The sequence below is a fragment of the Meles meles genome, chromosome 16, assembly GCF_922984935.1.
Source record: "Meles meles chromosome 16, mMelMel3.1 paternal haplotype, whole genome shotgun sequence".
Taxonomy (NCBI): Eukaryota; Metazoa; Chordata; class Mammalia; order Carnivora; family Mustelidae; genus Meles; species Meles meles.
Window position 1 is genome coordinate 19,572,887 of NC_060081.1, and position 18,279 is coordinate 19,591,165.

General features: G+C 44.5%; 1 protein-coding gene across 6 annotated transcripts in view; it reads left to right on the forward strand.

The window, feature by feature from the left end:
* The first annotated feature begins 631 nt into the window (after positions 1 to 631).
* The window catches only part of TBC1D8 (TBC1 domain family member 8), a 102,734-nt gene continuing 85,086 nt past the window's right edge, over positions 632 to 18,279 (forward strand). For 3 of the 6 annotated variants that reach the window (XM_045981726.1, XM_045981727.1, XM_045981728.1), the window contains exon 1: positions 635 to 931. In XM_045981726.1, coding sequence (XP_045837682.1) covers positions 805 to 931 — 127 coding nt within the window. In that variant the 5' untranslated portion in view covers positions 635 to 804. Of the gene's footprint in view, positions 932 to 18,279 lie in introns of all 6 variants that reach the window. The other 3 variants (XM_045981725.1, XM_045981729.1, XM_045981732.1) reach the window with 2 other exon arrangements.

Below are 18,279 nucleotides of genomic sequence, written 5' to 3' on the forward strand. Positions count from 1 at the left end.
CCCCCATATACACACGAGGGCATCCAGTTTGAGTTTGGTCTGACGCCTTGCTTCAGGGTCCTACAATATCGCTACCTCTCCAGCAGCTCTGTCGGCTCCCTCATGAGAGCATGGAAAACATGGGCCAAGCGTTTTTAAAAATGGAAAAACAATTATTTTAAATTTTTAATACTTTTTTTGATTGCCTGTAAAAATGTTCCTGTTATGTTAAATGCTACGGTATGCCAAACACACCTGCGTTTTCCGTAGTGCATCCTGTTGCCCCTCAAAACAAATGCCCTCAGCTGGGCAACCTGCGGCTGTGAGAACAAGATGTCCTTTTCCCTCGCCCCTCCTCCTCTCAGAGTGAGGGGCGGGGAGACAAGTCCTGCGGTTCCGAGCTGTCTCCCAGTACCCGCGGAGGAAAGGCAAGAGTCGAGGCGCTCCCTGCAAGCGCAGCGGAGAGAGGAGGGGGTACCTGGCAGCAGAGATGGGACTTCCTCCCTCCACTCCGGAACTGTGCGCTGGAGCGGCTGGGACTCGGAAACCCAGGCGGCGCCACTAGAGCTGGAGGAGTGGGGGCGGTCGGTGGGCGGACTCGGGGCGGGTCTGTGGGCGGGGCCGGGGCGGGGGCGGGGCCTGCGCGACTGCGCGGGCTGCGAACGGCGAGCTGCGCCGGCCGTGCTCCAGGGAGTCTCCGAGCGCAGGACGCCGGCTGGCTGCGGTCTCTGCGGCCGCCGCTTCCTCCCGAGCGGGCTCGGCCCCGCGCAGCAGGCGGCCGGGGCGATGTGAGCCGGGGCCCGCGGGCGCGGTGGGACCGCTGCGATGTGGCTCAAGCCCGAGGAGGTGCTGCTGAAGAACGCCCTGAAGCTCTGGGTGACTCAGAAGAGCAGCTGCTACTTCATCCTGCAGCGGCGCCGCGGGCACGGCGAGGGGGGCGGCCGCCTCACGGGTAAGGGGCGCGCCGGGGCTGGCGGCCGCAGCGGGCCGGACCCGGGACCTCGCTCCCCGCCGGGCCCGCGGGCCCCAGCCCGCGGTGCTGCGGAGGGGGCGATTTCGTGGGAGACGCCGGGCCGGGACGGCCCTGCCTCGGGCTTGTTTTCCTTTCTTCTGCATTTCTCTTGCAAGCCCCCGTCGAGGCTGTAGCAAAAGGGACTTGCGGGCTCGTGCGTTTCTGCGGGCGAGGCAGGTGCCTTCGCTGCCTGGCCCAGTGACCGCATGGAGGCCAGACTTGGCTCAGGAATCGAAGGAGAAACGCCGACTGGAGCGCGAGCCTAGGGGGCAAGGGCCGGCCCGGGAGGAGCGCAGGCCGCGGTGCCGGGGCCAGGTGACAGCGGGGCGCGTCCCAGCCGGCCCCGACTCGGCCATCTGGAAGCGCCCGAGTCTCCAGGTGGTGTCTCGGCTGGGGACGCATGGCCGGCCCACGGCCCGGCGCTGCTCCGGAGACCCTGGCAAGCCGGGATTGTCGGGTCTGTGGGCAGGGCGGGCGGGAGACCATATGCGCACCCGGAGGGGAAACTGAGGCAGTGCGAATCCCAAGCTTTTGATCTTAGTAGCAAAATTGAGCAGGTCATTTCCACCACCCCCCGCCCCCATTTGTTTCTAACAAGCAATGATAGGAGGAAAAAACTCAAGCTTGTAAAATTTGTAGAAAACAAAGCCTTTTTTCTTTTTTTTTTTTTTTTTTTTCTAAAAGTTACTCTCCAGAGCTCTGTGAAGATCAAGCGTTTGGAAAAATTGAGGCCAGCTGGCATAGCTGGGCCACCTGTTTAAATGGGTCAATAGAGGAACAGTTTATTAGCCTTTTTCACTTGTGTCTAGGGAATCTATATGAAATTTCTAAATTTTGGAATCTGAAATAAAAGAGACCTTAGATCTTTCCCCCCATTACATCCCTGCTTATACTGAGAATGAGTATGAGACCAAGGCTGGAGAGAGAGAGGTCAGGAGACCGAGTTTGGGTCTCTAGGCTCACTGTTGGTGACTCCAGTGTTTGCTTATTCCGGGGGAAGGTTCTCCTGGAGTAAAGTCGAATGGGGAGATGTGATCAATAGTCCCTGAAATAGAACTAACTGCAATGGGAATTACCCTTCCTGTACTTTAGACTCGGAAGGTGAGAAAGCTGGCAGTTGGATGCCATGAGAGGGTGGATTTCACTGAGTGTCAAGGAGTGGGTATGATTAGGTGGCGTTCGGAATGGAAGGGTGGTGGGGTGGTTGAGGAATCTGGATGAAGGGCGTAGTGGGGTGACTTGTAGTGGTGAGTAGTGGGCACAGATTGGGCAGCAGGTGGGCCTGCTCTGGGAGCTGCTTTAAGCTCTGAGGGAGGGAGTTAGTAGAGGAGGCGGGAGGCCTTGGTGAGTCCCTGAGCAGCACAGTGGCGCTTCATGCCATAGCTCTTGGGAAATGGAAGTTGGTGGTGCTCTGTGAGGCCCATCAGAGGCAAAGAGGACAGAGATGTGGTTGTCCCCCCAGTCCTTTGAGGTTAGTGTGTCTTAATTTTTGATGTGTTAAACACAGTACCTGGCCTGTAAATGGTCTCCTTTAGTGGAGGGTGAGGACAGGGTTTGAACGTGTGGAACATCTGCCCAGCAAGTGTTTTTATCATTAATCCACTGCTTGCTGATATTGTGGGATGTTCTTGTGGCTGCCTTGAGAAAGACTTCAGGGTATTCGGCTTCTAGCAAGGGAGACAGGTCCAGGCAAGCGGGCCAAAGCCTCAGATACGATGCCTGATAGAGACTGAGGTCAACCTCCCTTCCGGAGAGCCTGGCTTTATTGTCTAGAGTCTACTGCGATGAACGCAAAATGATGCATCCCCCCTCCTTGTTGCATTCCAAAATCAAGCAGGTCTCATGTCATCATACCTGTGGCTTTGGCCTTACTTGGCATATACTTTGGGTTTGGGTTTATGGTGAGTATGCACCATTTTCTTGTTAAAGACAATACGATCGAAAAAACAAACCCATAAAAAGGCAGATGACACTTTGCTTTATTTCTTGGGACTCAGAACCTCTTCTTGATGTTAGAAGTGTCACATCTCTTTGGCTGCTAGATACTTTACCTTCAGGCTTTTAGCTGGGAAGCAACTAACCAGAGCCATGCTGATTGAGCAACCCAGAGTTACCACATCCACCGATGAGCTGGTCCTAACCCAACCACTTATATATGTTGTAAAGTCAAGATTATGTGACACAGAGGGCAGCTTCATGTTGGTGGTGGTTTTCAGGATATGCAGAATTCTAATTTAGCAATTTATTGTAAAGGTGTAAGACTTCAGACTGAGTTACTGAAAATAATGAGGGCTAACCTGCATATTCTGCATATTTTTTTGGAGAGAAGCAAGTAGAAATGGGTTGAGAGGATTTGGAAATAAAATGTAAGGGAGTGGTAATGAAGTGTCTTTTTTATTGTGATGCTGAATTTGTTATTAGTAGGAGCTTAAACATATGAGATCTCCATTGGCATTTAATCTGACATGTTTAAAAATTGCCAACCCTCAGAAATAAATGGATTGTTTCATTGAGGATTATAATTAATCTTCCTAGTAATATACATACACTCACACCTGTATACATTCCCTGTATCCATCTCCAGTTTTATTTTCTCTGTAGCTCTCTCTCACTTTCTAACACACAATATACTTCTTCATTTTGTTCATTGTTTCCCCATGCTGAATTGTCTGTTTTAGGAAGGCAGGTATTTTACGTATGACAGTGCCTAGCACATAGTATATGCTCATTAAACATTTGTAGGATGAATATGTGAATGAATATATGTATGAATGATGGATTCTATTTTTCTCTTAAAGGCTGGGTGGAGGGGGAGGTCCAGCTTTTCTGACTGAGGCTGAGCTGATCACATGAGATAGGAACATCCCTTCTCTTTTCTGGGCTTCCTGTTTACCTGGCAGTCTGATCACTGTGGAAAGCTGGAGGTGGTGGGTGGGAAACAAAGACCTCTTCCTTCTGTCTTTTTTTGTAGCACCCCACTTTTAGCGGGAAGGATCAGGGCCTCAGCTTTTCAGGTGGCCTGTTACCACCCCCTAGAATCTATCTGGGGAAGGAAATCCTGGGCTTGAGACAGGAGTGGGAGGCAGAGACCTTTTCCTCCAGTTAGAACATGGTGTGGCTGAATATAGCATCATAAAATGTTTCCAAAGCTCCTGGGACAGAAGTGATTTTGCTGCTCTGGAAGGGAGGAAGTTAAGGTATGCAAGTATTCGGTTGGATACAGTCTCTAGCCCTTGGGAATATTTGAAAATTATTATTAACTTTTTAATTTAAACGTAGTTGACACACAATGTTATATTAGTTTCAGGTGTATGGGAATATTTCTTAAGATAAGTTTAGTCAGCTCTGGGAGAACTGAGTGGGAGAAGTTAGCATTTGGGAGGGGCCAACAGAACACACCCTTGCTGTCCTTTCCCCCAGCGTTCCCTGAAGCACTTAAAATGAGCAGCACAAACGTAACTTTATTTACTTATTTATTTTAAATATTTTATTTATTTATTTGGCAGAGAGATTATAAGTAGACAGAGAAGCAGGCAGAGAGAGAGGGGGAAGCAGGCTCCCTGCTGAGCGGAAAGCCCGATGTGGGACTCAATCCTAGGACCCTGAGATCACCACCTGAGCTGAAGGCTGATGCTTAACAGATTGAGCCACCCAGGCGCCCCAAACGTGGCTTTAAAGACTGAATGTCAGTCACCCAGATGGCTGCTCTGAACGATTTTATTTTTCAGTGTTCTATTATGTGTGTTCCTGGATAATCTTGCACTTCTTTCCCCAAAGAAGCTGGCAGTTAAAAAATTGTAATTTGAAGAAAATTTTGATGTTTTCTACTTTCCAGAATGTTTACCTTCAGCCCCTGTTCCTGTCACTGCATTTATAACAGGGACTAACAGTTTCCTCAATAGCTAGGGTCACAGGAGGAAGCAGGGTGTAGTGGAAAATAGGGGCTTTGAGTCAAGATAAGCCTCTTGGTTACAAATCCAGGGCAAAGAGGCCTTGTGCTAGTTGATTTTGTTTCTTTGAGCCTTAGTTTAACAGCTTCAAGACAGGAACAATAGGGGCGCCTGGGTGGCTCAGTGGGTTAAAGCCTCTGTCTTTGGCTCAGGTCATGATCCCAGGGTCCTGGGATCGAGCCCTACATCGGGCTCTCTGCTCTGCAGGGAGCCTGCTTCCTCCTCTCTCTCTGCCTAGTTGTGATTTCTCTCTGTCAAATAGACAAAATATTTAAAAAAAAAAAAAAAGACAGGAACAATAATGAAACTTACTTTAGAGGGTTAGGAACTATTTTCCACTGTAGCTACAGCAGTTTATGTTCCTACCAGCAATGCACAAGAATTCTAATTCAAACAAGGCTTAGAATTAAAACTATTTGAGGGGCTCAGCTGCACTTGCCACCTTGCAGGTTTGGAAAAAAAAAAAGTCATACTTAAAGAATTGACTAACGAAAGGGCTTCTTAGAATAAACGTGTTATAAAGAAGTTTGCATTCTAGTGGATATAGAAAACACTTATTACCAAAGTATGTATGTATGTATGTATTATGTATTTAAAGATTTTTATTAGAGAATGAGCATGTGAGAGCGGTGAGTGGGAGGAGGGGCAGAGGGAGAGGAAGAAGCAGACTCCCAGCAGGGACTCAGTCCCAGGACCCTGGGATCGTGACTTGAGCTAAAATCCGACATTTAACTGATTGAGCCACTCAGGTGCCCCTATTACTGCAGTATTTAATAAGTGTAATTGGAAAGTTAAATATTTAAATAGCAGTTTGTGCTAGCAGGATTTGCTTACAGAGCTTCTTTGAAACTTTTGTTAAATCTTAGTAAATAAAGGGAACTTCACCTTGGTGTTCCAGGCATTGAGTGTGAGTGACCGTGCGCAGAGTGAATTGTCTGCTGTCACTGGAACAGTGTCCCAAAGTCTGGGGGATATGAAACTGACACCAGGGATTCATGTGGGTCACTAGCCTTACTTAAGAATGACTCTGTTGAAAGGTTGGAAACTGGTGAAGCCCACGTGTTGCCTTTCTTGGTGAGTCCATTTGACATTGATTGTAGTCTTGTTCAGGTAGCTGAACTTGGTGGTTTTTTTTGCCTGCCTTCATTCATTCATTCATTTAAAGTAGGCTCCACACCCAATGCGGGGCTTGAACTCACCACCCTGAAATGAAGAGTCACATGCTTTACCGACTGAACCAGCTAGGTGCCCCTGAATTTGCTGGTGGGTTTAATCTTCACCACCGACAAAACTCTTTCGGTTTAGCCGGGCAGTCTTTGCGTTGTGTAGATTTCCCAGATAATGGCTCTAGAGTCTTATGTGCTTTGGTCTTGTTTTCCAAAAGCACAATAAGAAGAAACACAAATAAAGTATTTTGATTTTAGGAGCATAAATTGGAAGATATCTTCCAATACAGATATACAGGTAAAATAACTGATTTATTTTTAAGGGCTGATAAGCTATTAGTAAAAGCTTGGGGGTTTCCAACAGTTGCATTTAATGAAAGCATAAGAAGGGCACTGTAATTAGGTAATCAAACAAGGCAGGGACTGTGTCCCTCGAGGAATAATGTGAGGTACAAATGTGTGGGTGGTGCAGTAGCAGAGGCTAGAGCTAGCCATTTCAGCCTAATTGGAACTCTTTAGGAAGAGCTGAAAATGATTGAGAGGCTTGTAGCTTTTAAAGAATTCATTTATTAGTCGTGGAGGGATAGGATTTTATGATCCTGACTCTATAGTCTGGCAGCATTGGCTAGAAGAGGAATTTATTTTAAATGAAAGTAGTAAATCTGATCATATTTCCAGGACAGATTTCCCCCCTAATTTAAAAACTTTAATCGTTTGTATTGAAACCAGCCCCGAGCAAATTTTAACAGCTGCTTGGGTGTTGCATGAGCTATCCTGCACCACGTCTTTCTCCTTCCCTTTCTCCTCATAAGCACAGACGCTCCAGCTTGTTAGGTACTTCCCAGAACCTCGCCCTGTCATCCCTTCTGCGGGAGGTGCCCTCACCTCCCCCTCTGCCTGGCTAATTCTTTTCTCCCTCTCCCACCCTTCAGATCTCAGTCTGAGTTCACTGCCTGATGAAGGTGCCCTGGGCCCCTCGCTCCTCTGATCCTCTTCTCCCGACTCTGCTTTTTCCTTTATAGTGCTTACACTGTGCTGATGTGGCCTTTTGTGGCTTTATCACTTTCTGGGGAACCCGATCGTGAGCTTCAGGACAGAGCTCCCAGATCTGTGTCCCTCACCTTTATGCCTCCAGCAGTGAACAGTTTCTGTCACTAGAGCACTCAGTAAATACTTAGCGAATCCATGGCTGTCGAGGTAGAATTGATAGGTGTGAGCCTTTGAGGCTGAGAAGTGTTTCGTATCATCCCAAAAATGGGAATTATGCAAAAAACAGGAATAAATAATAGCGTTGTCATTGCAGTTTCTCAGGCCTGCCCTGCGTGCCTGTAAGGACTAGCGGTTTGTCAGCTGTGCCAGCCCAGCTGTTAGAACTGCCCGTTGGTGACCTTTATGTAAATGACCCTATACAGACCCAGAATGATTTCCCTAGTACATCACCAGCCAACTGACACAGCTCTGCAGCGTTGAGTCATTAATATTCCCGAACATTTGGTGGGTCTGTTGTTCCACCAGATTTTATTTTTCTGCTTCCTGCTTTTCACTTTAAAAAAAGGAAGGAAAAATCAACAACAAAATAAACAGCCCCCAAGAAACTCTCCTGAGGAAAGGGTACTGTATGTTGTGGTTGATTTTCTTCTGAACAAGTAGTTACTGATGGAGAATGGATATTCAAAGTATTCAAAAATAATAAGATTGTAGTTTGCCTGAAGCTTTAAGATAGGAAATCTATGTGCATAAGAGGATATAATGTAAATATAAAGTATAAGTAATACAATATCTATCACCTGTCACTAAAAAATAGAATATTTGCAATGTTTAAGAGCTCTCCTGTTTTTCTGATTACATTCCCCTCCTTAATACATTGTTGAGTTTTGTGTGCTTTTATAACTTTATACAAAAGGAATAATATTTATTTTTCCTGAAGCTTGCTTTTCCACATCCTAGTTATATTTATAGGTTTATATATACATATACATATACACATATAGTTGTGTTTCTCTACTGTTGAACGATGTTGATGTGTGTAGCCATGTTCATTCATTTTTGCTGATAGGTAGTAATCCATTATTCATTCTCTTGTCAGTTGATATTTGGGTTTCTAGTTGTTTTTTTAAGTTATAAATAATGCTGCTATGGACTTTTTTTTTTTTTTTAAGATTTTAAAGAAAGAGAGAGCACGCACAAGCAGGGGGAGTGGCAGGCAGAGAGAGAAGCAGGCTCCCTGCTGAGCAAGGAGCCTATAAAGGGCTCAATCCCAGGACTATGGAATCATGACCTGAGCAGAAGGCAGACGCTTACCCGACTGAGCCACCCAGGTGCTCCTGCTATGAACATTCTTGTGTAGTGTTCATATGAGTAGAAGTTTCTCCAGAGACTATACCTGTTAGTGACCCTGTCTGGTGTATGAGCCAAAATGGGCTAGGTTATGCTATGATAACAGACACCCCAAACATCTCTGTGCACCCTCATTAGTTTATTTCTCCCTCATGGTATATATCCAGTGTGGGTCCCCAGGGTTCTTTTCTCATGTAGGCACTCCAAGATGGCTTTACTGGAAGCTCCATTCCTAATGTTTCCATGGTTGCATAGTAAGGGAGGGGTGGGGTGTGGGGGGTGACAGTTTGGTGCTCTCATGCTGGTTTTTAGAGCTTGCACCTGGCAATGACACCCATCCCTTCTATTAATTTTATTTATTTATTTGCATTTTTTTTGGTAAGCTCTCTGCCCAGTGTTGGGCTTGAACTCATCACCCTGAGCTCAAGCATCACATGCTCTACCAACTGAGCCAGCCAGGCACCCCTATTCACTTTATATTGGCCAAAGCAAGTCACATGGCTCTGTAACCCCAAGGGCGTGGGAAAGTGCCTTTTTCTTAATTTAGGAGCTATGTGTGTGTTTGTGTGTGTCCATGCACCTGTGTCTGTTCTGTATTTGAAATACTAAAAATATTAAATTTCTTACTCTATGAGTGGACTTTTTTTTTTTTTTTAAGATTTTATGTATTTATTTGACAGAAACAGACCCAGAGTGGGACCACAAGCAGGGGAAATAGGAGAGGAGGAAACAGACTCCCCACTGAGCAGGGAGCCTGATGTGGGGCTCCATCCCAGGACCCTGGGCTCATGACCTGAGTGGAAGGCAGATGCTTTATGACTGAGCCACCCAGGCACCCCTATATTTTTGTTTTGGATCTTTTGAAGAACCAACATTCTTAATTTCCATGCAGCCAAGTGTACAATCTTTTTGTCCAAGAGTTTATACTTTCTGTTACTTGTTTAAAAAGAAGTCCTTAAAAGTGAATCTCTAGGATGATGAAGGGCAATCCTGAGACGATGGCCGAGAGACCTCCTCTAGGTCCAGCTTAGAGTGGGGCAGAAGGCTATAGGACAGCTCCGAGAAGGGAAATCGGTAGAGCACCTAATGTTCTTGCACGTGCTGAAGGGAGGTCTGTGCGCTAGAGAGGAATTATGGGTAAATTGTTATTTTATTTATTTCTCTTAGAGTGTGTTTGCATGAGGTGGGAGGGGGAGGGGCCGAGGGAGAGGTCAAGCAGGTTCCACACTCAGTGTGGAGCCAGATTCCGGGCTCAGTCTCACAACTCTGAGATCATGACCTTAGCCGAAATCAAGAGTGGGACGCTTAACCGACTGAGCCACCCAGGCATCCCGTGGGTAAATTATTGATACATAAAAAGCTAAGTCAACCAAAAATTCTGAGGCAGTTGTGAACTCCAGGGAAAATGAAAAGTTGTATAGGTTAGGACCTGTTTCATAGTTTTACCACAAAGCTCAGCTCTCAATGTTCACATAGTTATAATAATGTAAATATTGACTAGTGATCTAACCAAGCCTAAGTGAGGTGTGAGTGCTAGGTGGTGGTGGTCAGTGAAAAGGAACTAAACCCTCTACTTCTGAAAGCTACCAGTGAATGGCTCAACTAAAAATTCAAGAAATGTTAATACAAACGTGTTCTTCAGAGTTGCAAGGGTAAATGCAAAAAGAATCAGTTAAGAATTGGAGGTGGTTGCTTTCGGGGAGGTGGGAAGTGGGAGTAGGGAGGGGTGAGGGGGCTGTTGTGTTTCTCACCAAACCTTGTAGAATTACAGGTTTCTTTATAGGCACATGTAAATTGGGTAACATGTGGACTGAATCTAAAATTTGGGAGAGCTTGGCATTTTTTCTGGTTACCAGCTCTGTATGAGTAATGGGGATAAAGAGAGGCCTTGAAGCATTGTTGCATTCTTGCCTTATGGACCATGATTACTCTTGGATTGCCCAGGCCTCAGATATCTGTCCTCTCAGTAAACTATATTTAGCCTTCAAAATGTCTAGCATGTGTGGGGTGTGTCAGTTTCACAGAGGCTTAGGATCTATTTTCAGAAATGCATCTAATCTAGTCAGGTACCTTTATTTGAAATTAAAAGATAGCTATTCTGGATTTTTTTTTTTTTTCTCTCTAGAGAGGAAATCAGTTTAGAGTTAAGTTTTCATCTCTGACCTAGCCTCAGAGATGTGGTTCTGTGACTAACCCATTTCTTCTGGGGCCTCAGTTTCTTTGCCTGCAAAACAATTACTAGTATCATTATTATTATTATGAGAGTTTTATAATAATAGCAGTGAAAGATTTCATACTTCAAACTGTCGTAGTTTCTAGATATGTTTGCAAAATCCATTTAATTATTTGTATTTAGAGAAGAAGGAAAAAGCCAACAGAACATTTCATTCAGTAATGCCAGGCCTTGTGTTCTCATGAAGCTTATCACTTTAGAGGAATGGGGAAAGCTAGTGGTGGTGGTAAAGTGATGATTAAACCATGAAATACAGAATTATAAATGATGGTAATTGCGGGGGGTGCAGTGGCAATGAGAGGGAATAACAGGGGAGCTAATATAGAGTGGAGTGTCAGGGAGCATTTCTCTGAGGATCTGTGATTTCAGCTAAGACCCGCAGGGTATGTAGGATGGTGTTAGGTGGGTAAAACCTGGAGGAAAGAGGCAGAGGAAACAGCCTGTGTAAGAGCTCTGTGGCCTCTGAGAAGCTCTCTGGGCAAATTCAGTTTGATGTGCTTATGAGCCGTCTAGAAAGGCTTGTAGGGGAGGAAAACAGAGGGGACAGGGGAATGGTCAGGAGAATGGGAGGAAATGAGCAGAGTGTATTTACCAGCGGTCAAGAGAAAAGTTTATTCAAGAAGGAGGGAGGGAAGCCAGATAACTCTGCAGTATGGTATGGAAAAGGCTCATGGGACATTGGCACCCTCAGTGGGAGCAGTTCGGGTGTAGGTAGGCGGGCTGTGGGATGTGGGCGTAAAAGGCTGGGGAGGAAGTGGGCATGCATGTGGAGGCAGCTTTATCAAGGTGGGATTTGGTGGGTTTTTGGTTGTTACTTCAAACTTCTTTTTTGTCAGCAAATGGTAGAGGGTCTGTTGAAAGCTGCATCTGTAGGTGTGAACTTGGGGAGGGGCTGCTGGGCCTTGAAGTGGGCAATGGCTAAGATTCGAATAGGTCAGCAAAGTAGGCAAGGCATCCAGGTGAGCAGGATCTCCAGAGACAATTCCCAAGGAAGTTTGGTTTGGAAATAAGGTTAAGTACTCAGTACTGGGGGGAAAAATTACCTCAAAGAATCTGTAACTGACCACCAAAAGTATGAACGAATTTAAATGGATCCCAGGGATGTTGGCTCAGACTGGACAGTGGTCGTATCACCAGCCAAAAGAAATTCTTTGAGGAAACCATGGCAACTTGAAAATCGGTTGTTACTTGCTTGGCATTTGGTGCCATGTTGAGGTGCCTGTGTGTGAGATGCCCCTTGAGCCATCTTGTTTGGGGTTTTGACTATGTAAATAGTCTTTTGTTATCAATAATGTTATTAGCATTCAAATGATAGAATTTATTTCTAGAAGGAAAATACAGATTAAATATAATTTCAGTAAATTCCAAAGGTTGACCAGGAAGTTTGACTATCCTGAATTATTGAGTCCATCAGCAGACTTAAGTAAATACATGGCCCAATGTTTGGGATATAGGGATGTTTTATAAGAAAATGTGTTAGCATTCCTTTTTTTTTTTTTTTTTTTAAATGTATTAGCATTCTTAAAATGGGATTGTTCTGGGGCACCTGGGTCATTCAGTGGTTAAGCATTTGCCTGTTGGCTCAGGTCATGATGTCACGGTCCTGGGATCGGGCTCTGGGTCAGGTTTGGAGTCTACTTTTCCATCTGTGTCTCTCTGCACCACCATCACCCCCCCCACCCCCCACCCCCGCTTGTGCTCTCTCTCTCTCTTTAAAAAAATGGGATTAGTCTAGTGATGAAGGCTTGGAAGGAAACTTGCGAAGCAGTATTTGCATGACAGACACAATTTTAAAAGAAAGAAACAGCAGTTCAACCTCAGGTAGAGATTTGGTTATTAACACCTACACTGGGAGCATAGTGAGCTAAAGTTAGATTTTGAGTTTCTGTTATGTTGCTATTACAATGACATGTAAAATGTAAGCGAGGCATTAACATTCCTTTAGGAAGGTATAGGTCACAATCTTCCATCTATCAAGGATTCAATCACGGCAAGGATTTGGCTGGAGAGATTCGGTTTTAGTAAAACCAGTCCCAAAACTCTGTGTGTGTGTGTGTGTGTGTGTGTGTGTGTGTACACACACGCATTTTATGTGTTTTTGTTTTAACCTTTAGTTTCCCATATGTTTTTGAGATGGAGAATGTGGACACTCATTCAGGTTCAAAGTGGACAGTATTTAAGCTCAGTATAATGGAGCTGCCTCTTAATGTGGGGATTAGGTTCCACAATCAAGATGAAGGACAAAAATTGCTTGAAAAATAACCCTTAAAATCAGCAGGGCCCTCTTCTTGTGTTCTTGTGACTAGGAGTTCCTGGGAAGTGGGTGTCTCTGTGGAGCCAGGGCCTCTAGCTCCTAGGGAGCTCACACCAGGGCCTCTGCTCCTGGATTGAGGGCCTGTCCATATAGCAGTTGTTTGGCCTCTGGCCGGTGCATGGTGTTGAATTAGATGAGTTACCGTGAGGTGTGTGTGCTTGTGGCTGCTTGCTGGTTGAAGTGAAGTCCCTGAGCCAGCTTCGTGGCCTGCTGAAGCTAAGAGCGGTGGCACTACACTTGGGCGCAATAATTCGGGAATTGCTGTTAGGTGAGTTTGATGGTAGCATTGACTGGAGCTACAGGTCTGATGTCGGTTGCTCTACTTGCAGTGAAAAAGTCTGTGCTAAATGGATGTTGTTTCGTCTTGCAGTCTTTTGCTTGTTCTCGTTTATCCGAATAAAACATTCAGGTTTGAGGAGAGGGGTTTGGAGAGCCTCTTTAGGAATTGGAAAGTTCTCTTCAATTGGATTTGTATCCCACTGCAAAAGCTGCTTTTCTTGTGTGATTTTTAACTTCCTATATGACCTGGAGAGCCGGATTTGAGTATTCTATATTTCATACCAAAAAGTTAATTTAGAAGCATATCATAGTACACTTACTTTCTTTGAATTAAGATTTGCAGAAACCCTAACTATAGGCAAAACCAGAAATGTGTTGATGGTACTTGAAATCTTGGTAAGGTTCAAGACCAGAGTCTCCACAGGTAAGCATCCATTTATACCAGGAGGATCATTAGAAGGTCTGTGTGTGTGTGTGTGTGTGAGGGAGTGTGTGGAAATGAGGGAAAAAAAAGAGAGAAGGGGGAGAGGCAGGGAGAATCTAAGAGACTTGAATGGCAGATATATTCACACCAAAAGAGATCGTAATCGCAGAAGCTTTGAAAACACATGCTTTAATCTGCTATATGAATAATATTGACATACACATTCCTGAAAAGTTGTATTTAGAATCAATTTTATACATTGGACAATTTTCCCATCACAGTTTCTGAGAGATGTACATTTTAAGTACAGAGCAAATGATTAAAAATGTGTGGAAAAATCTATAAATTTAAAAATCTATAAATATGAATATTTCGGATATAAGCTTTTTTAAAATTACAAACTAAGAATAACTTGGTTGATCAAAACTGTCAAAAACAAAGGGTGATGGGGACCTTTGTCTTCAGAATGTCAGTGATAAAAGGCAAAAAAGGCTGAGGATTAAAGGAAATTAGGGACATGGCTGAGTGTAATGCCCAACCTTAGAATGGGTCCTGAACCGGAAGGTTCAGAACCGGGTTCTGAACATGCTATCAACATGCTGTTGTCGGGTCAATGACGAAACCGGAATACAAATGGGAGATAAAAGCTCCATGTGTGTTTTACTTAGTGAGGTTGATAATGATGCTATTGTTGTATAAGAGGATACCTCTCCTTATTCATGGGAATAGGTCTCCCTTCAAACGACTCAGAAAAAAAATGTCTGTGCTTAATTATATCATATTATATCATGTATCAAGAGAAAGAACAAATACAGCAAATGGGAGTATGCTGTTAACAGTAGACAGATCTGTTTCATAGCAAAATGTATTTGAGTGTTCTTTGTGCTATTTTAATTCCCAAAGCTATTCTATGAACTTGAAATTATTTCCAAATAAAAAGATAAATAACTTTAAATGGGAACTTGAAGCCCTTGTCCACTTTGATAGAGGTATTTTTAGCCGTAATACCAAAATATAAAATATACCTGTAACTTACAAAAAAAATCCTTTGGGAAATTACTGCTGGAAAAAATAGGTTTATTGTGAATCTGAACTATGCACCCTCTGCTTTTCTTACTGAAACAACCATTTTTGTAACCTGCCCCCTCCCCCCATATAGAGAGTACAGAGTGGAGTGTGGCAGGGTCGTGGGGAGGGACAGAAAGAAGGAGGGAGAGAACTTTAAGCAGGCCCCAGGCTTAGTGAGGAGCCGAAGGTAGGGTTTGATCTCATAATGCCAAGATCATGACCTGAGCTAAAATCAAGAGTCGAGATGCCTAACCAACTGAGCTACCCAGATGCCCCATGTAACCTGCTTTTTAAAGAGCTGAGGTTTTGTGGTCCCAGGTGCCATGTGCAACAGGGCAGGTGGTGTGTATAGATATTCACCACCTGCCCCAAATTGTAAGTGACTTTCATATATCATGTGTTATATGTTACAGTGTTTGGTTAGGCCTTTGTTGTGGTCAACAAACAGTTGAATTTTAAAAGAAGGAAAAGCTAGGAAAACAAATGGATTCAGCAAGTATTTACTGTGTGCTTCCGTGTGCCCACCTCTTTTTTCCAGGCAGTGAACAAAACAAAGTCCGGCCCTCAGGGAACTTAACTCTACTAATAATTAATCTAGAGTGACTCTAGTCTCTCTATTCTAGTAATTACTTCTCTAGTAATTAACCTTGGACTCAAATTCTCAAGTGTGCCCTGAAGTCCCCTTAAATATGCCAGTCTCATTTTAAATTTCCTTCATTAAAATATTTTGTGTTGCCTTTACCACACTAGAAGAGGTTGGTTTTTGTAGTCCTTGTCTTTAAAAACTGAACTGTTGAATCAAGTTAGGGCTCCTGACCCCTCTATTTTGGGTTCTTGCTGGTCTTAAGGACATTGTCTTTGAGCCCTGTGGCAGCGCCAGATGAATTGAAGTAGCTTCTGGCCCCCTGAAGTCTTTCTGGCCCCTTTTCCTCATCAGGGGCTGAGGCAGTGCAGCCCGGCTCAGGGTCCTTCTGGGCTCTGCCTTGGGGTATGGACATTGTCCACAGGCTCAGTCTGCCTCTGCTCTGGAAGTGTTGGCACAGTCAGCTCCCGTGGTGCTTCTGGGCGCCCCTGCTCCCTTTCCCTTTTTGTGAAACCACTCAGCAGCCCTCTGTAAGTGACTGGAATAAAGTGGGCTCATTTTCTTATTTAAAAATAACCTCAGCAGCTGTGGGTTCAAGTCTCCCAGTCACGGGGATGACCTCTGTGCCACTGCCGGGACTTCCAGTTGTCATGCCTCTGAGGGTGACAGCAGGGTGAATGTTGGAGCTGGGGTTCTGGAGGCCACCAGCCATATTCCTTTTTTTTACAGATGGGCCTGACTGATCTGAGGCAGTGATGCTCTCGCTCTGTTTTCACTTGATTGAGTTTAGCTCTTTACAGAAAGGTGAAGGGACTCCTGAAACAGGCGTTCCCATGGCTTCATCCCGCAGCCGAGCTTAGTTCCCCCAAACCTGCTACCCCTCATCTTGTGCTGGGCTGGTGTCCATTGAGACCCCTGTTTTTTGTTTTTAAAAGACGTTAAGTAACAAATTTCTAAAAATACAGAACAGAAAATTTGCTATTTTAACTAATTAAAAAAGAGATTTACCCATTATTTTTTAGAGAGAGCACGAGCACACATGTACATGCATGTGCACATGTGTGGGGGAGTTGGGAGAGGGGAGAGGGAGAGAGAGACTCTCAACAGACTCCCTGCTGAGGGCAGAGGCTAACATTAGGTTTGATCTCATGACCCCAGCAGAAATCTAGAGTTGGAAGCCCAACCAACTGAGCCACCCAGATGCCCCCCCATTTTAACCCCTTTTAAAAAAAGATTTTATTCATTTATTTATTTGAGAGAGAGATCAAGTGGGCATGTGCGCGTAAGTGCAGTGGGAGGGGCAGAGGGAGAGGACAAGCCGCGCCTCTGCTGAGCGTGGAGTCTCCGTCTTAGGACCCTGAGATCATGACCTGAACTGAAGGAAATCAGGAGTTGGTTGCTTAACGGACTCAGCCACCCCGGTGCCCCCATTTAAACCATTTTTAAGTGTGTAGTTAAGCGGCAGTAAGTACATACACATCATTATATAAGCATCACCACCTTCCATCTCCAGAACTTTCTCATCTTCCCAAACTGGAACTCTGTCTCACAACCTCCCCTCTTTCCCCTCCTCTTAGCCCCTGGCAACCCCCATTCTACTTTCTGTCTCCGTCCCTCATAGAAGTGGAATCATACAGTATGTGTCTTTTCGTGCCGGACTTATCTAAGCATTGGGGTTCATCCGTGTTGTAGCCTGTGTCAGAACTTCCTACTCTTTGAAGGCTGAATAAAATCCCATTGCACGTACATACCGCATTTGGCTTGACCAGTCTTCGATTCAGAGATGCTAAATTGCTTCTGCCTTTTCACTATTGCGAATAATGCGGCTATGAACATAGGTGTGCAAATATCTATTCAAGTCTCTGCCTTCAGTTCTTTTGGATCTATACCTAGAAGTGGCAATGTGGGGTCGTGTAGGAATTCTATATTTAATTTTTGAGGAGACTCTTGATTTTTGCATCTGATTCTCAGTTTCTTCTGGCCTCTGTGGACTTGACTGAATGGCTAGGACTGTACTCAGTTTGCCGGTCCTGGGTCTCCAGCTTCCTGAATACTCTCAGCCTTACTCTTTCCATTAGGGTTAAGACCTTTTTCTCTTCCCATTAGAGTTGAGTGGAGAATTGAAGAGAACCGAAGTTTGTTTAGAGATGCATTGCAATTCATTAAAAAAAAAAAAAAGGCAAAACAAGAACGAGAATTTGAGTTGGGCATTTTCAGGTTTACTGTTGTTTGTTTTGGGTTTCATATGTTTGCTTTTCAGAGTTAAAATATGGAGTGGGATGCTTAAGGTGAATTTAGTTTTGGTAGATTTTTCTACCATGTTATCAATTACATTTTTATTAAATTTTCTTTAAGTGTTGTTGGGGAAGGATAGGACTATTAGGAGATAGAAAAGGAGAGAGATCTTTTTCTTACTTGTATGACTGTGGACCTTAAGTTTGCTCTTCTGTAAAATGGAACTAATACTACTAATATAAGTTTTATAATTATTATAGTAATTAGCAAAAACAAACAACAAAAAAGGACCTACAGTACTAGGATGGGGCTTGGTAGCCACAGTGCTTAGCTGATGTTAGTCTATCCTCCCCTTGTTATCCGGGAATCATTGGGAGTTGTAGGTGAGGGTGTGTGGTTGTCCTCACTTTTGAAGGATGAAACAGCATTGGTGGGAAGAGCCTGGGATAGGATTCAGGAACTGGACTATGGTCTCTCATATGCAGTTAACTCCCGATGGTGTGTGACCCCTGAGACATCTGCCCAACCTCCTTGAGGCTCAGATTCCTCACTTGTCCAATGAGCAGGTTGGTCCCTCTTATCTGTGTAGTTCCTTGGGGCTCTAAAAAGGTCCGTGATTTCAAAGCATTCTTTTTGTGTCTAGTCGTTGTCATCATCTTTTTAAAATTGAGATAGAATTGACATATAACATGATACTAG